The sequence below is a fragment of the Macrobrachium rosenbergii genome, chromosome 21 (assembly GCF_040412425.1).
Source record: "Macrobrachium rosenbergii isolate ZJJX-2024 chromosome 21, ASM4041242v1, whole genome shotgun sequence".
Lineage (NCBI taxonomy): Eukaryota > Metazoa > Arthropoda > Malacostraca > Decapoda > Palaemonidae > Macrobrachium > Macrobrachium rosenbergii.
This window is the reverse complement of record NC_089761.1, coordinates 62,980,355-63,005,772: the sequence shown is the minus strand read 5'-3', so window position 1 is coordinate 63,005,772 and position 25,418 is coordinate 62,980,355. Positions and strand designations below refer to the sequence as shown.

General features: G+C 35.5%; 1 protein-coding gene across 4 annotated transcripts in view; it reads right to left on the bottom strand.

Annotated features, from left to right (window-relative positions):
- The window catches only part of LOC136850252 (uncharacterized), a 355,341-nt gene that overhangs the window by 90,623 nt on the left and 239,300 nt on the right, over window positions 1-25,418 (bottom strand). For 3 of the 4 annotated variants that reach the window (XM_067123923.1, XM_067123921.1, XM_067123924.1), the window contains exon 5: window positions 20,365-21,543. The exons of the other annotated variant lie outside the window; for it this stretch is intronic. In XM_067123923.1, coding sequence (XP_066980024.1) covers window positions 21,487-21,543 — 57 coding nt within the window. In that variant the 3' untranslated portion in view covers window positions 20,365-21,486. Of the gene's footprint in view, window positions 1-20,364; window positions 21,544-25,418 lie in introns of those variants that run through there. 4 annotated transcript variants of the gene reach the window in all.

Sequence of the window (25,418 nt, the reverse complement as noted above, 5' to 3'; positions counted from 1 at the left end):
CTTCCCAGCAGCGAGAGTTATTGCGCTGGTATGGCGAGTTCGGGACGTGTGAGATGTTTGTTATGTTTTTAGAAGGTGTTGTAGTGGCTTTGTTTTGTGTGTGTATTGAGTCTGTAACATCCATTTGCTTTTTTTAAGCAAACCTATCCGTTGATTACATATATAATCCCGGGATGTCTACACGGATAGCAAAGTGTCTGCCTCTCTGACCAGCCGGCTGCGGGTTTTGAACCCGCGCCACAGACCTCTCTACGGTCCGAAGCTGCTGCTGTAACCGACTGAGCTATCGAGGCTCTATATATATATATATATATATATATATATATATATATATATATATATATATATATATATATATATATATATATATATATATATATATATATATATATATATATACATATACAGTGAAACCCCGTATTCGTGTTCTCATGGTTTATATACATACATATCTAGCCATATTCATATATATATTTTTCACAAGAAATATTCATAATTACTGTATTTTCATATAATTTTCATGAATAAATGCAGTTTTTGTGATAAAACTATTAAAATACTCAAGTATAAGCATTTTCACAGGTTTTTTCTTGGTTTAAGCTATGTGTTTTTAGATGGGTTTTAAGACTCACGTGGTTTGACCTATTCGTGAGGGGGTTTCTCTGTGGAACATATATATATATATATATATATATATATATATATATATATATATATATATATATATATATAGCCATCATTACATATATATACATATACAGAAAACCCTCGTGATCTCATGGTTTGCAGACTCACGCATATTTTCTAGCACTAAGAAATTTTTCACACTAATTACTGTATTTTCACATAATTTTCATGAATAAATGCACTTTTTGTGATAAAACTATTAAAATACTCAAGTATAAGCATTTTCACAGGGTTTTTCTTGGTTTAAGCTATCAAAATGGGCAGTCCTAAGTGTTTTTAGATGGGTTTTAAGCACTCATGGTTTGACCTATTCGTGAGGGGTGGGGACTCATCCCCGTGAATATGGGGTTTACTGTATACATATATATATATATATATATATATATATATATATATATATATATATATATATATATATATAATATATATATATATACATATATACATACATGTATCTTTCAGTAAATATTTACCAAAAGATGTTTTACACTGATTTTGTACACTATTCCAGTAGACTCTGCATGAAATTTACCATAAGTATTGAATGTTTATGTAATTAGTACCGTGATACACCACCAGGGTGGCACTGTGGTTTGTTTATATCTGCCACAAGCTGCCGAGTTCTGACGTAATTTAGGAAATTTTTCTTAATTTTATGATAACAGACATACAGTAATTTGGTTTATAAATACTGTATTATTAATTTAATGTAATAATCTGGCTTGTTTTTCAATGTTATCACTATTAACAACAGTTTTCATGTGTACCCGTTGCAGTACATTCTGGTAGTGCCTATAGGCTACCTAGCCTAGCCAATGGCGCTCGGTCTATCATTGGTAATGCGGCCGCATTGGTCATCGGCCAATTTTTTGGATACAGTATGCATTTAAAAATGTAAAAAGTGCTTCTGATACGGTAAGTTATTATGAACTTATTTAATTGTAATTTGTGTAATGTTTTTTGTATAAAAAGGCAAGGTTGGGGTAATGACTGGTGGTCAGGAATGGATTAATCCATTTTCAGTTATTTCTTATGGGAGAAATTAACTCAGAATTCGACAAAATCGAATCTCAACACTCCTTCTGGCACGAATTAGCGTCGAGGACCGAGGTTCTACTGTATATATATATATATATATATATATATATATATATATATATATATATATATATATATATATATATATATAGTATAAATATATATAAACTATTAACAATATATTTTGTTCATATATATTTATAAAAATCAGACTATTAACAAGTGTGAATTTTTAAAATTTTGTGAACTTTTTCTGTTTATCTGTTAATGCAGAGTTTTCAGTAATCTAATTTCAAATTGTTCTCATTAAAGTTGTTTGGTAAGTTGTTTGGTAGTAAACCAGTTCAGTTCACTGATGTTGCTTTGCTTAATGTTTTGTGGTAATTGTTAACATTTTTCATCTATTTGTTCATTTTTGTGTCAGCATTTTTTAAACCCTCCACCCCTGTGGGTAGGAGACCAAACCCCCCCTCTAGAGCCTCTCAACTCAGTGGCTGAAGTTTTGTTTGAGAATCTCACTGATAGTGTATAATGTTAGTTTTAATTATACTTTATTAGTGTAAGTGGTCAATGCACCATTTAGAATGCGAGGTAAGTAATATCACAAAAGATAATGCCCCTCCATTGCCTCTATCGAAGTGTTGTTGATTACAGGTTGGAATGGTAAATTAGTTACCACTCTTGATTTAAAGTTAGGTTATTATAAAAAATGCATAGGATTTTTAGTAAAATAGTGAGACTGATAGATTATTGAGAAGCAGTGAGATTTTCAGTGGGAGAAATAAATTCTCAGTTTGATGGTGAAGGGAACGTATAAACAGTTGTTTTGCATAACGAGCATTTAAAGTAGTATAGAAGAATTTTAATATCTTGGATAGAGACATTGGCAATTCTAGGATGGGGAGAGAGAGACTGCTACTTTTACTGGATCTCAAAATTTAATGTACAGTATACTGAACATGGCTCTTGGAAGATTTGGTTAAGAGAAGGGATTTAGCTAAGGATTTGATACAGTATTCTGAAAAAAATTGGGCATATTCTGGGGAAGTTAAATAAAGTAGCTGATGCCCTGCCTAGAAATGTCAAGAAGTTGTGTCGGCGAGTGCTGCAAAGTGTAAGGAAGAACAACGAAAGCAATCTTGTATCATTAACAGCACAGGCGATGTCTGCACTTGTGTCAGCAAAGCTACGACTAATCATAAAAATCACAATTGATTAGCTATGAACACTACAAGTAGAAAACAAGAACCTCTTGGGCACTCAAAGGTGGGAGAGAGTGACTGAGACGACAGCTGGTTGAATGTGAATGGGACACTGCCAGGGAAGGTCCTAGCGTAAATGCCCGGAGTATGAAAGTGGTTGATTTTTGTGGCTGGAGTGTACGACAGGTAGTTGAAAGTCAGAGTAGTGATAAAAGGAACAAGTGCTTACTAGAAACTACCTGGTGCTACCTATAATCGCTGTATAGGCAGGGCACTTAACATAACACACGATGACTTGGTCACAAGTATGCAGCCATAGTATTATACTGTTAGGGATCATAACAATGGGTTATATCCATAAGACAGTAGTACAGGCAGTCCACGGGTTACAGTGGGGGTTCTGTTCCAGAGGCCTGCCGTAAGTCGGAAATTGCTGTAACCCAGAACATCATAAGAAAAATTTATAAAAATCAGAGAGAGAGAGATTTATGTAAGCCTGGGTACACAGGTTTGTAAAGTTTGTGCTGGTAATAAACCGGTTTTCTCCTCTCCTTATAAGTAACCCTCCTGATGGCTACAGCTCCCTAAACTGGTTTTCTCACCTCATTATAGTGCTGGCGAGTTATTGCGCTTATGGCACCGTAATCTGGATTTTGGTGCCTAGTTACAACACTGTTACAGCACCCAATGTCTTGATGAATATATTTGAAAAACTGCCGTAAGTACGGAACGCCGTAGGTTGAGACAGTCATAACCCGGGGACTGCCTATAATGTATAATATTCATAAATACTACCAGAACTTTGTCTTAAATGTATTTTCTTACAAATATTACATGTTCCAATACCTACAATCACTGTATAGGCAGCACAATCAACATAAAACAGTCTGACTTGGTCACAAGTATGTAGCCATAGTACAGGCAGTCCCCAGTTAATGGCAGGCTCAGTTAATGGCGATCTGGTTTTACAGCGCTTGTCTAGCGACAAAAATCAGCAATTTTTGGTGCTGAAAATCACCAATTTCCACTTATCGGCACTGATAATTGGGTATTAGCGCCTATACAGTAAACCCCCTATATTCGCGGTATCACTATTCACAGATTTCTCTGTGGAACATATATACACATTATTCGAGGAAAATCTGCCCATTCGTGGTAGTTTTCACTGAGAAATATTCACTAATTACTTTATTTTCATATCATTTTCATGGCTAAATGAACTTTTTGTGATAACTATTAAAATACTCAGGTATTCGCATTTTTAGAGGGTCTTTTTGTGCTAAAACTATCAAAATAGGCAGTTCTAAGTGTTTTTAGAGGGGTTTTAAGTACTCAAGGATTTAGCTATTCGCGGGGGGGGGGGGTGCGGTATGCATCCCCCCCGCGAATAAGGGGCGTTTACTGTACATACCTAACAGAGGTGCCAATAACTGAAAATCAGCATTTTTGGCACCGATAAGCCACGAAAATCGCCAAAAAAGTGCTGAAAATCACTGATTTTCAGTTATCATCACACCCTCAAAACAGAACCCCTGCCAATGACCAGGGACTGCCTGTACAGTATACTATTAGGAATCATAACAATGGTTTATGCCCATATGACAGTAATAATGCATTAAAATATTCACAATTACTGCATAACTTTGCCTTAAAAGTAAATTTTCTCAAATGTTACAACACTCAAGACAAAGGTAACTGTATACATGTATTATAAATCTTATTCCTGTAGAATCATGATTTTGTTTATTTGGTCTACTCATATGCCACAAGTAAAAACTATAGGCTTCATAAGATACCATAACAAAAACATTCATGCCAAAAATTTTTTTATATAAACCAGGTATGTGTATGTTTAATTTCTTTGCCAAAGCCTATTATGGAAATGTAAAATTTAATAATCACGTAGGAAAAAGCAACTGTCACAAGAATTTTCTTAAAGCAACGCCACTATTGGCAGAATAATATCTGATATAAGCAGATAAGCAAAATGAATCTTTGTACAACTTGATACAAGTTCCCTGATATTAAGGATAAATAGTGAACTTTGATACAAGTTTCCTGATATTAAGGATAAATGGGGAACTTTATCACCAAAACCACGATGATGTTCCTCATTGGACGGGTGGGTATCGTTCTCAGCTAGCACTCTGCTGGTCCCGCGTTCGATTCTCTGACCAGCCAACGAAGAATTAGAGGAATTTACTTCTGGTGATATAAATTCATTTCTTGTTATAATGTGGTTCGGATTCCACAATAACCTGTAGGTCCCATTGCTAGGTAACCAATTGGTTATTAGCCACATAAAATAAATCAAATCCTTTGGGCCAGCCCTAGGAGAGCTGTTAATCAGCTCAGTGGTCTGGTTGAACTAAGGTATACTTAACTTAGGTTGATAATTAATTACAGTGGTACCTTAACATACAAGTGTAATTCATTCCATGACCGAGCTCATAACTCAATTTGCTCGTAAATCAAATCAAATTTCCCTATTAAAATTAATGGAAATACTATTAATCCATTCCAGACACAAAAAAAACACACCAATTTTTGTTGTTATGTATTTTTAAATAAGAAAAATGTACTTTATAAATAACAAATATTGCATAAAAAATTATACATAATAAAAGTGAACGTAAAGAAATATAAATAACAAATATTGCATAAAAAATTATACATAATAAAAGTGAACGTAAAGAAATACACGTAACTGGTTTTATTAAGTGCAGTTTACCTTGAAGACCACACGAGGATGCTGGCGGAGGTGGAGCAGCGAGACGAGCAGGCTAGTGAGAGTCTCAGTGGGTAACGAGGGTGGTGGTGAGAGGCAGAAGATTGGCAAAGGAGGTTTTCTCACATCGTGCTCTGTTGCTAACTTAACGTACTCACCACACACTTAATGCTGCACTGCTAAATTTAGCTTAAATGCTATGTATGCTACACTTTATCACTAAACTTAACTGCTACTTATTTTAATTTAAATCTTCTTCACTAAGTTTTTCATGTCATGCTCTATTGCTAACTTAACTTACCCGCTACACACTAATGCTGCACTGCTAAATTTAACCCCCACACTATGTATGCTTCACTTTACTGCTAAACTTAATTACTACTTTTTAAAATTTTTAATCTTCTTCTTTACTGACTTTTGCCTTTTTTGCCACACTTTCCTTGTTTTCATGTGCAGGGTGTTTCACTTAAAACCTGTCCAGGGAGGTTTATTTCTTTCTGTCTTTAAAAATTTTTCAAAAAGGAGATAGGTGTCATTAAAAATTTTCTCCCACATTCCCAACACTTCCTTAATCTCACTTGTGGCAACCTCCTCTAACATTTGCTCCTCCTTTTCCTTCTCCTCCAAAACCTACAAAGCCTCTGTACACTGCTGCTGATGTAGTTCCTTTAATTCCTCCACTGTCAGTTCCTCACTGTGCTCTTTGACGAGGTCGTCAACGTCTTCTTCATCCACTTCCAGGCCCATGGACTTTCCGAGAGACACAATATTCTCCACCACTAGCTCTTCAAGTTCGAATCCTTCGATGTCCCGTCTGGACACAAGCTCTGGCCAGCTTCTTCCATATAGAATTTAAGGTCCTCCTTATAACACCCTGACAGGCCATGTTGATAATTTTGAGGCAGGTCACGATAATATAGTGATCCTTACAAAAGTCTCCAAGGGTGAGGTTTGTGGCCTCTGTAACCTTAAAGCAGTGCTTGGACAGGTGCTTGGTGAAGAACTTCATGAAATTTGAAATTACTTGCTGGTCCATGGGCTGCGGGATCAGGGTGGTGTTCGGTGGAAGGAAGAGGACCTCGATAAACTTGAATTCTTTGCAGATGTCGTCTGTGAGGGTTGGTGGGTGCGCGGGAGCATTGTCGAGGATGAGAAGGGCTTTCACAGGTAAGTTGTTTATGATGAGGTAATTCTTGATGGTAGGACCAACGGCCACGTTTATGTACTGGATCAAGATATCCCTGGTGACCCATGCCTTTGAATTTGCCCTCTACATAACCTGCAGGTTTTCTTTGGTTATCTTGTGGACTTTAAGGCTCCGGGGGTTTCCGAGTGATATATGAGAAACAGCTTAAGTTTGCAGTCACTACTTGCATTCACGCACAGCACGAGGGTTAGTATATCCTTCATAGGTTTGTGGCCTGGCAAGCTCTTCTCTGCTGTTATATTGGTACTCCTCGGCATCTTTTTCCAGAAGAGCCCTGTCTTGTCACAGTTGAAGACTTGCTGGGCAATGTATCCTTCTGCTTCTGCCAGTTCGGCAAACATTTTAACAAACTCCTCAACCGCCTTCATATCGGGGCTTGCTGCCTCACCATGACTGATGACGAAGTGAATGCCAGTCCTCTTTTTTAAATTATCAAACCAGCCCTGACCGGCTTTGAATGACTCTTCCGATGTCTTGCCCATCGATGTTCCGCGCTCTTCCACACCAAATCTTCGTAGGTGTCTCGTGCCTTCTCACAGATGATGCTCTCCGTCATGGTATCTTCTGTGAGCTGTTTCTCATTCAGCCACACCAACAACTTCTCCATCTCTTCATGGGAAGAGGTCTGGAGCTTTGAGATCATCTTAATGCCCTTGGCTGGCGTCATAGCTTTTATCAACTCCTTCTGCTTCAAAATCGTACAGATCATAGTAGTCCAGTTGTACTGCTTCACTAAGTCCATAATACACACACTTTGATCATGTTTTTTTATTTCACGCTTCATATACAAGGTAATCGGCGTTTTCTTCTTCTCAGCACTGGTCTTAACACTCACTTTCTAAGGACCCATGGTGAAAAAAAGAAATGTTCCAGAATACAAGGGCACAGTGAGAAAGCAAAGCAAGAAATGCTATGAGATGCTACAGAGATGCTCGCACGGCAACTAACCACGTGAACTGAACGAGACCACTCGGCTAGGCATCTCGGTGCTGGCAATGGCAGATGCATTGGGAGATGGCGTCTCTCAGGCTTGCTGGATGGTAGCTTAAATCTCGGCTCGCTTCTTAAAGCAAAAAATCACTTATGAGCCGCCTCCTATCTCGGAAAACTCATGCTGGTTCACTCGTAAGTCAAGGTTTGGCTGTATTACAAATGACAAGCTGGCTTTTGCTAAATGCCAAAGTCTGGAAGTCAAGCATGATTGGGAACTGCTATCATGGCTACCTTTTGTAAACGAGAAGTTAGGCAACCACCATTCAAGAGTGTAAGTAGCCTAACATATCTACTAAGTTGAAAGGTCATAAACTAATGATTTTCAAAAACTAAAATGTCTGAAATTATTATTGCAATATAGTTAAATATCACTTGTCAGCCAGGAAAAAAGAGAAAACAGCACAGTATAGTAGCCTAGCCAAACAAAACCTAACTTCTCGGCTTGCAGGAGATGCACCAGCTCCCAACCTTAACAAAATAAAGCTACCAGCTAAAATTTTTGAAATCTAAACATTCCACCAGGACTTAACTTGCTTCGAAGTTTAACTCTTCCAAGGTGACTGAAATAAGATCTCATGAAAAAAATAAGCAAACAGAATGCAGAGCTGGTTCTCCCAGTGAAGACCAAGAAGGTACAGTATGTAATGGGAAATGGCCGACATATGATGCACTATTGCCACATCAGTGTGTGAAGGATAAGGAATGAATCTAGGCAGTCGCCGTAGACAAAGAGATGGAGCCCTCTTGTCTTGAATCCTTTATATTCTATCATTGTGCCAACATGCACTATTCTGGCCAAGACCAACTAGAAAAGAATTCTTTGAGATTGGATGGTTTGTCTTATAGAGCCCTGGGGGACCATGAGAATATCTCCTTTGAGGACAAACAATGGATACACTATAAAAAAAAATATATATATATATATATATATATATATATATATATATATATATATATATATAATATATATATATATATATATATATATATATATATATATATATATATATATATATATATATATATATATATATATATATATATATATATGTATGTATGTATATATACATATATATATATATATATATATATATATATATATATATATATATATATATATATATATATATATATATATATATATATATATATATATATATATATATATATATATATATATATATATATATATATATACTGTATATATATACACACACATATATATACATATATATATATATATATATATATATATATATATATATATATATATATATATACATATATACATATACAGGTTGACCATCACTAATCCAGCATCACTGGGACCTGGAGGGTGCCAGATTAGCCATTAATAGGCTAGAATACATGAAACCCAGTAGCTAAGCACATCATCTTGGAATTAAAATATCCCATAAATCAGTACAAGTTGGATAATAAAGAAAAGACAATTATCAAATACAGGTAGTGCTCGAGTTACGATAATTCGACTTACGATATTTCGAGTTTACGATTACGATGGGGTTAGCAATTAACACTGGTACAAAAATATTTATGAAATATTTTTAGAATTTGCGCAGGCGCAGGCAGCAGGTACAATCAGGCAGCGAGAGAGACCAACTTACAAAAGAAAAACTTCTTTTCCTCCATCTCTTTATCCCATCTGCTAGTTAAAAAAGTAATAGAGAATGATAAAAGTATTGTTAGTAATGTTATACTCTTGCAAAAATGCGTACAGCCATAAACAACAGAACGGGAAACTGCTGTTTTGCTAATAATCGTATCGGATAACAACTGTTTTGCTTGTATTTCAACCATCGTACGGTAATACAAAATTACTGTAGTTATGTTACAATTGACGTTAAGTACTGTACAATAGGACTGATATATTTTTTACACTATACCCTTATTCGCTTTGGAGAAAAGATCGGCAGGGAAATATACTGCTACAGTAACTTAAAGCTGTAAGTTGTAGCTGAAGCTGAGAAAACAATGTTCAAGCTGCTAATGGCTATAAATTATCGTGCATCGGCAACATGGATGAAACTTGACCGTAAATAAAACTGGAGAGAATGTATTTCAATCAAAACTACTGGGCATGAAAGAATACAAATTACTACTGTTTTCACGCAGATAAAAGATAAATATGTAAAGCTCGTATTATGATGAAATCAAGAGGAAATAGCGAACGGAATCTTGATTTTTTTTACACAAAACAAACATGCCCCCAAAGCGGCCAGCCGTGATTCCCGCGAACGTCATATATTAACGAAAAAATAGCTAAATTAATTTCACAACGAAACGTATTTAAGTTATATTTCAACTTAAAACACTTCATATAACGAAAAATATCCGTGTCCCAAATAAATAAAGTATCCATATTCATTTACGCTAACTAGAAGCAAGAAAAGCGCTCTGAACTTAGTTAAATGCGGCGAAATAAACACCGCGATACCGATTCCCAAAACAAAACATTGATCGCAATTTATAATACAATTGGAAACAATGTAGTAAAGCATAACTTTTTAAAAGATCCATGAAAAAGATGCACCTTTGTTATGTTGATGTTTGTATAATACTGTAATATGTGAATAGAGTTCAGTATAATGTAGGCTAGGTTACCAGTTTGTTGATCCAGCACACTGCGCCACAAAATCAAAGCGGCCGGCAAGCGAGTTAACACAGCAACCCGGGAAATTTGAAAATTAATGCGGAAACATTGGAAATTACTCTAGCCGAAATTTGTGCCGGATTACTGATTGTTCTGGACTACTGATTGCCGGATTAGTGATGGTCAACCTGTATATATATATATATATATATATATATATATATATATATATATATATATATATATATATATATATATATATATATATATATATATATATATATATATATATATATATATATATATATATATATATATATATATATATATATATATATATATATATATATATATATATATATATATATATATATATAATATATATATATATATATATATATATATATATATATATATATGTAAATTTATTTGATTTTTGAGACTACGTGTCTCGTCATCAGGGCTGTAAAATACAAAGAATAAAAATTAAGAATCGACTCAGTTAAAAACTTACAAAAGCCTAAAACATGGAACTTACACGAAAACAAATACTAAAGAAACATTAAAACATATTGAAAAAACTAATACTTAAAAAATGTAAATAAAAAAATGTATATACAGGTATATATATCAGAACATTTAGTACCTAACTCTATGGGAACTAAGAACTGAGTGGCATCACAGTTCTCAGGAACTACCTGACACAACTTTCAAGATGAAATTCTGTATTTATTTAATTTTTCAAAAATAATTTGTATCTTTCCTTTTTATTCAACAAATACGTAAATAGCTTTTTGAATAATAGATTCCAACCCCGTCTGTCCATGCCTAATGTCCCTAAATTGCTAATGTATGCCTCCATTCCCTTTGTACATTCAAAGAAATTCAAGCAATTGTTACAAAATTCAATTTGCAGTACATTTCCAGCTCTGGATATCAGATTATTTTTAAAAAATCCTAAGACCATTGGGTCACTGTTTCACCATAAGGATAAGCTTCCCGCTTTGATGTGGTCTCTGGTGGTTTATTGTTGCACTTGACCAAAAAGTAAAGTGGGAAATGTATTGGAGCCACCAAGAGATAGCTCAAAGTGGGAGTTGATTCTCATCTTGGAGTTAGTCACTGAACAGGATGTAAATTAAAATCAAAAGAATTTTCTAATATAAGAGATCATTGTAGAAAATGCAAGACATTGTTTTATGAAGATTTTAATATTATTGCCCAAGCACCCAATGATCACTCTCTCTCCATCCTGGAATCTTTAACTATTAAGCAGCTTGTTCCCTCCCTAAACAGCCAGACCTCCTCCACTGTTTTATATATATCTTAAGTTGATGTCGTCCTCCTGAGAACTGTTAATGCCACTCAGTTCTTGGCTCCCATACAGTTAGGTACTAAATGTTCTGATATATATTATATACCTGTACACATATTTTTTATTTACGTTTTTTAAATATTAGATTTTTCAATTTGTTTTAATGTTTCTTTAGTATTGGTTTTAGTTTAAGTTCCATGTTTTAGGCTTTTGTAAGTTTTTCAACTGAGTCGATTCTTAATTTTTATTCTTTGTATTTTAAAGCCCTGATGATGAGACATGTAGTCTCAAAAATCTGGCCAAATAAATTTATAGGTTGTTACAATGGCTGTTTGCTGTTCTATTCCTGGTAAATCTCAGGTGTTCTAGATGCCCCAATCTTCCAGAGTATGAGTATACATACATACATACATACATATATATATATATATATATATATATATATATATATATATATATATATATATATGTGTGTGTGTGTGTGTGTGTGTGTGTATGTTTGTACATATACATACAGTGCTACCCACTTTTTTGTGGGGATAGGTTGCAGAATCCACCACGGAAATGCAAAATTCATGCAAATGCAAAAGCCCCTCTAAAAATGCTTATAACTGCCAAATATCATGTACCCCTTAAACTAAAATGCTTATAACTGTCTATTTTAACAGTTCACTGCCTAATTTAATACAGTACAAACAAAAGCAAATTAGTGATAATTTTAGCAACACAGCCCATAGAAAATTCACAAATTGGTTAAAGTTCCTGCAGAAACGTGAAAGTTATGTTCCACAAAAATCTGCAACAAAGTGAAGTGCAAAAAGTGGGGTAGCACTGTATATATAAATATATATATACAGGTAGTCCCAGGTTATTGAAGGGCTCAGTTTTCAGCAATCTGGTTTTATGGCGCTTGTCTAGCAACGAAAATTGGCAATTTTAGGCGCTGAAAATTGCTGATTTCTGCTTATCTGCACTGATAATTGGGCATGGGCGCTGATAATTACCTAACAGAGGTGCCGATACCAATTTTCAGTTATCATCACACTGTCAGAATGGAACCCCCCCCCAATAACTGGGGACTGCCTGTATACATATATATATATATATATATATAAAAATTTTATACAAATTATCACTTACTATACACCTTGGCTTTTTTTTTATTTTCACAAACTTTAAGCTACAAATGTCATTTAACATCCAATTCACTCTTCTTGGGGAATATTACCAAAGGGGTATTGTAACTGATAAGCAATTCAGTACCTGGGAGATTCGGATGTCAACAATACAGATTGATGACTTTGAGGGATAGTAAACATTTTTATATTGTTTTAAGTGAAGCCTTACAATTATTGGCTAAATGTATTACTGTACAGGCAGTCCCCAGTTATTGGCGGGGTTCCGTTCCCGACAGCATGATGATAACCGAAAATCAGTGATAATAGTGCTGATCCTCGGTTATCGGCGCCAATGACCGGGGACCAGCACCGCCAATAACCATGGATCAGCACCGACAACCAGAGACCGTCGCCGATAACCAGGAATCGGTGTCGAAAATTCGGTTATTGTCGTCGCAAGACAAGCGCCATAAAACCAGATCGCCGATAACCAGGGACTGCCTGTAGCTAATTTTTTAGTGGGTACACTCACTCTCTTACATTTTAAATATGAAAATTTTTATTTTACATAATTCTCACTGATTTCAAAGTGTCCCCTTTTGTTTTCTCCTCTACCTTTTGCTTCTCTGAAGTGAATAAATGGTAAATGCTGAGTGCCCATTAATTGTTGGAGGTATTTACTGGTCACCAGCATATGTTTAGCTGTCAGGGCATGGTTTCATATATGTATGTGTAAATCTATGTTGTTTCTATAGTTGGTGTATTTTTAGCTACTGGAATTCTAATTCATCTTCATTTTATAACATATCAATTATACATTATTTCATCCTTTTCCAGTCAATGAACTACCTAAATCCCCACTAGCTAACTTCTAAAGCTAAAGAAGCCTATCTGGTTCTGCTCATCAAGAATATATCTAAGTTTGTTTGTTCATGGGCTTAATTCAGCTGACAGTAACTGCAGGTGCCCTACAACTTTGTCAATTTCAGCACAAGATGAAGGGATCCAATGGCAGGCTCCAAGGAGAGTCATGTCATTTCAGACTGTGGGGAAAGATACTTCTATTATCAGGCAGGAGCCAGTTACTATGGTTGAGGAAAAGGATGGAACATCGTAAGTCAATAATGTGGCTGACCACCCTGGAATCTGCTTGGTGTACTTCAGTCCAAGATCTCTCATTGTTCTCTTAATCTGACTGGCTACCTCCTGGAGTTTCAGATAAAAGCCTCCCTGCTTACCAGCACCATTTTCACAAACTCTCTGGTACCACTGGTCCTCATGCTGTGAACAAAGATCAGTACTTTTCCTAGTGAAGAAGTCCTCCAGGTGCATGACTGTTCTTCCTGCTCCTTTTTCAAGTGGGATAGTCTTTCATTGCAAGGGATCTGTTCCTAGGAATCCAAGTAGTTTCCACCTTTTGACACTATGTCTGAAAACCTCTCCTCCTTCTTCTAATGTGGGACAATCTTCCTACAAGACATTCATCAAAAATGTCTCTGTAAAGGTATTCAAGTGTGCTACCACAAATATCCCACATTAGAGCTATAGGGTAAGAGCCATGTGGAAGCTCTTGGTATCTCTGTGAAGGATTTTAATCAGGAGAGCAACCTGCTTTCCAAGTCTAGTAAAATTGAGCCAGGCTTGAAAGAGACCAATAATTGTTACTAAGCAATTGGTGGCAAATTGGTGCCCTTTCCAGGACTTCAACTTTTGCTCTTTATAGAGATGACTAATAGCGAGGAGAAGGGGCTACAACTCTTTCTCAGCAAAAAGTACCATGCCCATACTTTCAACCCTCCCTCTTCACAGACATGACTGATGATCAGGAAATGAGGTTGCCCAGTCAAGATATCTCATCAATTAGAGCAGAAAACAACATGACCATCTTCAAGGTGTATTGTAACATGATATTTCTGCGGAGGTATCCTAGACTGACAGAGATGACCATGTTCTGTCACTACAGAAATATAGGAAGATCTACAATCTCCAAACATTCCACCCCCCAAGGCTCAGCTGGTGGTTAGACCAATTGTTTCCTGTGAAGATGTAGAGGTTTATCATGCTCCTCAAACACAGCCAGGTAGTTTCTTCCCATATCACCGATGCAAACCTTTCCTCTATGAGGAGGTAAGGTAAGATTTTAGGCTTAGAAGTAAAGATGTTCCTAATGCATGTTTTCTAAAAAAAAAAAAAGATGTCCTTAGACTCTGATGACTCAGTTATACTGTAAATGAAACTAGTGTTTGAAACTGAAAGTGATCCAGTGTCATTGATTTTATCCTCAATTCGTCAGAATTAAGATTCCAACATATCTTACCTAGCCTGAGCCTTCCTTTCCACCTATCAATAAATCCTTTTAAAAGGACAGTAGAGCTGAATGAAGTGTTGTTACAGTCTACCTTTTCTACAGGTTAGTGCTAGAAGTTCAATAAGGGTTTCAATTCTTTCCCTCTCCTCTAATCTCAGAGGACTGCAAGAGTTAGCAGTTGGCAGTTTTACACAATTTAATGTTTTCACATTCTTTTCCCTATTTTGCTTAAATTGCAAATCAGCAGTAATAAATGATGTGTTCATACAACCCTCAAATGTGAATCTCTCTACAGAAAATTAACTTAGTACAAACACTGCTACCTTCTCACAGCTATACCTACACTACATAAGAAAGAAGTCACCTATCTGAAACCCAAGGTCTTAGGGTGTGCAGGTACTACTGCTAACCAGCTTTTATTGTTGTGTATTTGGGAATGGAGCATCTAAGGCACATGAAGACCACAAAATAGGTAACTATAAATGAGGAGTTGGGTGCACACAAAGTTCACTTTGTTTTAAAGAAACTTATAATGCTTCGTCAACCCAAACTTTTCACTTAAATCAATTTCATTATGCTTGGTCAAATGTAGTTTTCCAAAAGTTGAATAACTAATTTAAAAAATGCAAAGCAAACACAGTCTTAAGCTTTGTCTGTTAACTAGAAATGTGTCCTCTGAATGAGAAAAGAAAAGGTTCTCTAATTCAAAGACAATACTACTGACTTCTTGATGTACCCTAGGGCCAGTGAAAACAGACAACGAGGAAAATATATATTTCCGATGTTACTAATACTACAGCCTTAGACGCTGGTAAATCTGGCAGAAAGTTGACAAATAAAGTAATTATTTATTAAATAGTAATGGAATACAATTTTTGTAAATTTATAGACAAAAATGTGCTCACTGATCCAGCTATGAAAAAAGTCATAAGCTGACACCCGAAGATCTCTGAATTGTGCTTTTCGTTTTGCAAAATCTTTGTAAATGAATTCTCCTATCCCTTTGACATTTTTACTGGTATTTTGGAAAGATTATAATCATCTTGTTTCTTATCTAAATTTACATTCTTGAGTGAACTACTGGTGGTCTGTGAATAATAAAAAGTGAATAGAATATCAGGCTTAAAGGGTAACTTTTGGATGTTGTCAACATATGGGACTTATTTCCTTGTTTAAGTCTATTTGTTTTTACTGTAATAAGTTGAATAAAACATCATTTATGGATACTATAATTAAAACATATAAACTCAATTACGGGAACCACCAAATCGGTCTGGCCAAAAATTTTCAATTTTTTTTTTTTTTTATCTTTTATTATGATAGTTTGATGTGCCTATTTCAAGATATCGATAGTCATTTTAGTGTTTTCATGCTTTATCACATCAAAAATATTATAATTATAAATGTAATGCGTCAGGTCAGGCACCAATCGTCACATATTGTCGCCTCTCATTTTATATCAAAGTAAAAAAATTAAGAAACTCTATGACAGTTCCCCCTTGAATATGTAGAATGAAACTAACGTTTTCTGCTATGTTTTTCACACGTTTTCTGTTTCTAATCCCTTTTCAGGAAACAATAGAAGTCACATTGTTGTTGATGAGAGAGAGAGAGAGAGAGAGAGAGAGAGAGAGAGAGAGAGAGAGAGAGAGAGAGAGAGAGAGAGAGCATCTTCGCAAGCTAACTTTCGACATTTCTTTCGTGTTTACATCTTTGAGTGACACAAAAACTATTTGGCAAGATGCCCAAAGTATCTAAGCTTAGACTGAAATTAAAAAAGGCCTATAGTTGTTGTCATAGAAGTGATGTGAGTGACGGAAGTAGTAGAGCAATAGTTGCCTGAACCTTCTACATCAGCCGACTTGTTGCCACGCGACAGTGACCTTCCTGAAGATCCTGAATATTTCAGTGTTGTAAGCAAGGAATTTATGAATGTAAGGGCTAACGTTGAAGCACGTAGTACCATGCAAATACGTGAAAACTTAGTTAGAAAAGTAACTGAACTTGAAAGAGGGAGGGGAAAAAAACAAATAAAAGCTAGTGAGTCTGGTGTAAATTCTCACATGAGAATAATGTATGAGAAGGTAATGAACGATATTTTTGATAAGTTTTCTGCTCCTTGCAAATGCAGTGCAAAATTAGAGTTGAATTTTCGTAATGATGATACAGATGTTGAAGTGAATTGCAAAGTGTGTATTTTCAAGCAAAGCTTTTCCCCTCCATGTGTCGAAGTAAATGGTAATGTTTATACTGAATATGACATGAACTTAGTTTATGAAAGCCTAGAAGATGGATGGGGATATAGTGGATACCAAAGAATATGTTCAAGCCTTTCTCTGATACCTCTACTGAAATGGAGGTATTATGAGATAAGGAATCATATAGGATCAATAATTTTTTATAAGTTTCATCTAAATCTAAGATAGTGAATAAGTGCATTGTTGCTCATTACGAAACCCTGGGAGGGTTCTCAGACAAAAACGATGTGTTGGATATCGATGTATCCTTCAATGGTTCTTGGTTGACCAGAGGTCACGAATCACATATTGGAACTAGTGTCATCATAGACGCCCATACTGGGTTTTGCATTTACTTCCATGTGGCCTCAAATTATTGTGGAGTATGCTTGACTAATGAAAATAATTTGAAAAGCAAAAAGATTACTGTTGATATATATAGACAGAGGAAGTAGTGGTAATTGCAATAAAAACTATGAAAGGCAGGAGGGATGGAGGCTGAATGTGCCAAAGTTTTGTGGGGGAGGTCGATCCAGTGCCATGGATTTTGATATATTCATTTCATTGGTGATGGAGATTCGAGTGCGTATAAAACAGTGTGTGCTATGAATGAAAACAAAGGTCCCTATGACAAGAAAGTTATCAAAGAAGAATGTGTTAACCATGTGAGAAAAAGGTTTGGATTGAAACTACATAAGCAAAGAGATGAACATGTGACCATAAGAGTAGACAAAAATGGTAAACAGTATAAATAAAAATTGCTTTCTGAAAAACATAAGCTAACAGAAAATGTCATAGATCACCTCACAAAATACTTTACAGTTGCTGTTAGAAGGTGTGCTGGAAAAACAGCAAAAGAACTGAAGGACAACATTATGGCCATATTCTATCATTGTGGCAGCCCCAATGAAAGTAAGAAACATCATCTATGTCCAAAGGGTGAGAAATTGTACTGTTTTTATAACAGAGCAGTGGCCAAAGGCCAGATACCACCATGCCACAGCAATATGAAGATGTACTTCAGGTTGGATGAAGAGGAGAGGAAGGCTGTAAGAAATGTATTCAGAGACGTGCAGTGACGAGCTTCTGCAAAGATCCCTAATGGGCAAAGCTCAGAATCCAAATGAGTCTTTCCACTCAAAGATTTGGACTAGGCTCCATAAAACAAAATTGTTTGGCCTGAAGACAGTACAGTTTTCAGTTGCCCTAACTGCAATACATCATAATTTTACATACTTGGAAGCCTGTCCCATGGCCTCCTTCAGTTTTGGGAAGTTATCAACCCATACTACAAACATACTGAGCCATAGAGATGCTGAGAGAAAGCGGATGTCAGATCAACTTCTCAAGAAGAGAGACGAGCAACAGCTCAAAACTCCTACACCAGAACTGACGAGAAAGCAGAAAAAATAAAAGATAATGATGATACAGATTATGGTGCTGGAGCTTTCTAAATGTCACCTGCGCCGTTCCATAGTTAGGGAGGGATATACCTGTAATTGGATCCTAGGGAAGAGCTCACTACCGGTAAATAAACACCCCTAGGAAATGAAAATTGTATCCTGATGATCTCCGGTGGTGAGGTAATTCTTGCAATTACCTGCAAAAACTCAAAAGATAACCATTTTTTCAGAAAAAGCTCAAAATATAGTATTTCTACTTTACATTGCGTTTTCCCAAAACTTTGATTTTTCGCAAAAAAAAAATTAATCAACTTTTTTGAATGTCGACAGATTCTTACCATTCAAAAACCAGCAGGTAGAACAGATAGGAGAGCATCTTTGTATGTACTTTTTTTTCTTATACTGTCACAAAATTGAAAAAAAATTTTTGAAAAAAATTTCAAAAAATTATAAAAAAAAGGGAAGATGAAACAAATCTAAAAAAAAATTTACATATGAATTTTTCTAAACAGATTCTCTTTTATCTGGTTTTTGAATCATCAAAACTGGTTGAAAATAAGAGAGATGACTCACTTTTAAATAGCACCTAAAATGCATTGCTCTTATGGGGGTCCAGCGGTATCCAAGTAAATCAGGATTTCATTAGTTGTTTACGGGATATCTATAGTAGATATATATATTATTGAGAAAGTCAACAACACAATGAATGAAATTAACTAAAGAGGTCTTTTTTCAGGACACTCCAGAATTGCTCTGAATAGCTAAAATATCTTTGATTTGACTACATATTTACAAAAACCTTAATAAATGAGTTTTCCAAATAATCAAGAGACGGATAACTGGACTTTAAATTTCCTAAATTTACAACCTTCCATTAAAATAAAAATACCTGAATAAAAAGAACTTTCATCATAAAGGGTATGGTAAAGGTTAGCAATACCTGTACTGTTTGGACCATTTATAGTTGTTCATTCTACTACGTACCTTTTCAGACATTAAAGAAATCAATAAAGTACTGGGTCCTTCCACGTATATCAAAATAGTAGCTATGCTATAATCACAAGGATCTCACAGCACTGTGCCTAGCAAAAGTGGTAGAGTATTTTTCCAGATTTGGTGCCATTTCTCCTATTGAAAAAAAGCATTTTGGGATCTCTAGTATGCTTGCTGGCAAAGGTTAATGCTTGCTGATGATTTTGATATAAGACTAAAGACAATACTGTATGTATAGGAAAATAATAGCTTTTAATATCTTATTTAAAAGCCATTATTTTATACCTTGTATTGACTAATGCTGCAAGAACATTCCTGAAAATTTTGATGCTTCAGTTGCCCTTCAATGACTATTTTAAATGTAATTTCACTGTAAAATATCTACAGTATACTGTTTCTTTTCTTACAAAACCAAGTACTGTACCGATATTTTCACAATATTTTAGGAGTTCCACAAAATCTGTCTTTTACATAAACCTTAAAGTCAGCTGATGGACAAGCACACAATACAGAGTAAAAACTTGTTATGTCAGACTCATTTATTTGCAAGTAAATAAATTTTCCTTACTAAACACTAAGAAACTACGTACTAGATTAGATCTGAGATACATAAGTGAAAACAATAACTTGAAAACTCAGCCAGATTTTTAAGTGTATCTATAAAGTTATATAATTTGAGAAACTGTGAATGTGTGAAAAGTCAAATATATCCAGCAGTACCCTGAAAGTTATAATGGCTTGTCTGGATTGAATGTCACATGAGGGTGAAATACATGACTCATACCAGACTAGCAAATAATCAGCTAGTCTAATATAGCATGATTACACTGTAAAAATACAACAAGCAGTGATCAACCACCCACCCACACATACACACACACACACACACACACACACATGCAAATACATAATGCACTACAGTATACAGTGCTTATATAAATCCACATCTATGTAAATATATATATACAATATACAAACATACTGTAAGGTAAATAGGAATATACATAAATATACAAACAATAAATAAGGAGTAATTATTCAGATGTTTCCAGCACCAATAAAATCAGATGATAATTCTAAACAATAAAAATCTATAAAATCTACTTAGTTGTACTTTGTTGTCTGTTTTGGATAAAAAGGAAAAGATTTCTTATTCCAACCAAATCAGCAAGCACACATTGCATTAATGGATTTCACTGACTGAAGGTTGACTGCTGGGGTCTAAATATTATTTGGCCACTTGAATCATGTAAATGGTAAAAAAAATATTTTCATTACTTTGTAATGCCTCCTTACTCTAAAGCACAGCACTCTGAAACCTAATGAACATCTCATGGTTCTTCTGGCTTTCTAATCAAAAGCCCCAACTAGATTTGCAAATATTTCCATCTTTCCTCAGTTAATAAACAATATAAAAAAGCTGGTGAAGCTACTATCCCTGATAACTCTTGTGACCAACAAACTGCAAATATCAAATAAATTCTTACATCACATGCCTTACCAGAACTGGCAATGATCAACTGTTAACAGTAAAACATATCCAATGAACTGGTACCCAGATGTGTTAAGAATGCTGGCATAAATAAAAAGCAAAGCTAACAGCATATAAGAACAATCCATACATAGTTGTCTGTTTGATAAAATCACTAATTTTTTGTGTGTTTCTTTAGCCATTCAATGACATCTGGAGACTGCATCAATTGCTGAAAAAAATATATACAGTAATAAGTTACTTTTGGGATATCACTGCTGTACAGTACTGTATGCCAATTACTACAACATACAGTTTATTATTATTATTTTTTTTTTTTGTACAAACCTATCACTTTATGACTGCCTTCAGGTGCATCAGCTCCATTTCTGGACAATGAAAAAGGAAGAATCCAATGCCTTGCCTGCACATCAAGGCTCCCTAGTCCCTCCCTGCCAGAAAATTGTCCTACCAAGCATTATCTGAACACTGAAAGTTCTGTGGGTTATCATTATAAATAGATAATTAAACCAGATTATTGTATCAAAATATTTAACGATCACTCAGGACACCTGAGGTGTCTATGTTTTAATTATATTGTATAACAAAAAAATTTGATAACTGGACATACTGAAAATGAAGATTCTGACAAAATTTCTTTAATCCATTTATTCCCAAAACTATACATTTGCTGTTGGTCAAAGCTTGGATATTCACACAGGATGCATAACTTAATGTTGACCTGCATTCTCAGCATACAGAAACTGATCATGTGGGCTATTCATTAAGTATTCAAAGTCCAAACAAGTGTGGGCAATCCAAAGACAGATAAAATTTACTCAGTACAGTAATATTTTTTGTTTCAGAGAGAATGCCATTATTCAACCATGAATTTGATCTGCTGTAATTTTTTAAGAGGTTCATTACTCCCTAGTCTGTCATCAATTAAACATGATAAGACTTAGAGAAGTTGATATATCACTAACTGTAAGGTTACAGCTGATCTGAGCACAGTGATAGCAGCTTTGTTTTTTTTTTTTTTTTGACATCCTAATTTCCCATTATGACCACACGGCCAGGAATCCAAAATATTTCAACATGTAATAGCTCAATATAATTTGTGGAAGATAAACTTAATTTATTGTATGAAAGAATCTTTAGGACAATAGTCCTGAAAGACTTCAACATCACTTCTCAAGTTGCTGAAAATAACGAATTCCTGTGGCAGCACATTTTTCATAATCTTAGGGACTGAATTTATTGCACTAATATCCACTGTGAAAACAGAAGCATTGTTTGATAGAGAATTATTTTTTTATTAGGTGGAATATCAGAAAATCCTATACGTACCTTACATAAGATTTTGAACCATTAATATAAATTCCATAGTGTTTATCGTAAAAAGGGATTTTGACAACGGAAAAATCTATTTCTGGGGGAAGACCTGTGTCACCCAGTGAAATGGTTCCAATTGCACACATTTCTAGGTATAAATATTGCTAAATATACCAGAGAAAAAGGCTATCCATAATGCCAGGGTTACTACCCCTGGATCGATCACCACAATGGTGTCGGTATGCACTAAGGGGTGAGTGGTAGCCACTATCACAGACGCTTTGCCCAACAGATCTCTCCATTCTCAAAGCCCCCAACATGGGAGAGCCGTTCTACCCACTACCTTCCGTTTGCTGCCACCTAACACTCGCGCCCGCCATCTTCATCCCAAAATTAGCACCCTCCAAGCTTGGTATGCTATCCGGGTGGGAAAGGAAGTATAGGAATGGGTCACTGGGTGACACAGGTCTTCCCCCAGAAATAGATTTTTCCGTTGTCAAACTCCCTTTTATGGGCTCGACCTGTGTCATCCAGTGAAATAGTAACAGAGAATCAGCCATACAATAGCTTGGTGGTACCATCTAAAAGATTACTTTAATGAAGCTAAATAAAACTAAGAGAACAATACTGAGTTTTAAGGGTAGGGCACGGGCTCAAATGACATTTTTGGGCCAATTTTTCAATTGTTTTTTTTTTTTTGCTAAAAGTGTTCCCTTGGCCTAGTTTTCTATGATTGACTCAGACAGAAAACGTTGACGATTCACAGGAAACTAAACTAAACCAAACTAAACCGTAAAACTGGTTATATAATTGATTATATCGCCGTAAACTTCAAGCAGCGATTTCTCGAAATTTTTGCGGGAGGGCTTTCAATACCTTTTTTTCGAATATGTTTATGCAACATAGTTTTACGGGGTTTCAAGTTGGAAAGTGAAGTAATAAGCGCGTCTTCTCAGAAGGATTTTTCCCTGCACCAAAAATTAGAATTGTCAGCCCTCCAAATGTGAAAATAACGCCCTCCAAAAGTGAAAATAATTATTTTGTTACACGTACTTTGAGCACGTTTTTTGGTACTGATTTATTGCTTGATTTGGATCATTTTTGCTGTGCGTGTTCCACGTGGACATAGAAGACTTCTCTCAGAAAGGAATCTCTCTAGGACCGCAACATTTTTCTCCCCACACCAAAATAAAAAAAAATCCAAGATTTCACGTTCAGGTATGAACATCATTATTTTTCACTGTAGGATCATGAAACTCACACAGAATATACGTCATTATGGTGCAAATAAGCCCAAAAACTTTCATGGGCCTACCTTGATTCGCTTATTTTTGTCAATTTTTTTTTCGATCGACAAATGCCTTAACCCTGCCCTACCCTTAATAACCACAAATTATAAAGTTCAAAATATAATTAAAAAACTATAAGGCACATAGGATATCAATGTTATAGGCAGGAGTCAGGCTGTGAAGCAGACCTGACCTAAGAGGCTAGAGAGCAGGGCAAGCAAGCGAGGCAGGTAGGCGAGAGAATATACCAATAGGTAATTTAATTAAGAATTACATTACAATAAGGACAAACAAGAGTTATATATACTAGTCTTGAGCTGGACCAGGAGGAACAATACTTCCTGCAGCTACAGTGGAATATTTAAGAGCCTCTAGGGACTTAAGATAGTGGCGTTTAAATACTGTTGGTGATTTCCAGCCCGTATACTTTTAAGGTCGTCAAAGTTCATATTGTGAAAATAATTAGCTGAGGTGGCTACCACGCTCAATATCATGTACCAGGTACTGAATCCGAAAGTTAGCCTGTTTAATAAAATAAAGAATTTGTTGCCTGATGGCCTTTAAGGAAATGGTACCCCCATTTTCCCTAACAAAAAGAGGGCCTGAAGTTCTTTCAGAAGTTCTATTTAAATAAGCTTTTAAAGTGTTAACTGGACATAAAGATAGATCCTGTGGAAGGGAAATAATCTTCCAAGGAGACCATCTATTTTGTGGATCCTCATTCTTTGCTAGAAATCTGAGATCCGGAGACAACAGAACTTCTCCTGACGGGAGGAAATCAACATGATTCGGTTCTCTAGAAAGAGCAGACAGTTCAGAAATTCTAGCCCCTTAGGCTAGACTTACTAAAAATAACGTCTTCCTTAACAGACTTGGGTATGTACATAATTCGTTATCAGTGTCTGATGCCAATTTAAGTACGTCATTTATGAACCAGGAAACCGTGTGTGGACGGATTGCTGGTCTAAGATGAGCACATGCTTTAGGAATTGATGAAAAATATGAGTCTGTAAGGTTAATATTAAAGCCATGTAAAAATATTTTTCTTAAAGCAGATTTTGTTGTAGTAATAGTACTAGTGGCCAGTCCTTTCTCAGCTAATGATCTGAAGAAAGAGATTGCTAGATTCGTGGTCATTTTCTGAGCTTCAGATTCCCTTAGAAATAATGCTAACTTTTTAACTGCTGAGTCATATTGCCTAAGTGTAGATTCCCTCTTATCTGATTCTATGAACAGTGTATTGAGAGGGTCAATGTTAGCGTCTTTCTGAGCTGCAAACTTCGTGAAGCCCATAAAGCTAGGGCACTCAGAATTCTTGAGGAAGCTGACACAGTCTGAGTTTGCACTACTTGTGTCAATCTTGGATTGGGGATCTGTTTGTGCCGGAGCTTCAACTCCAGTAGAAGAGGAAACCAATTGCTCTTCAGCCAATTGGGTGCCACAAGTGCTACTTGACCTTTGAATGATCTGAGTTTGTGTAAAA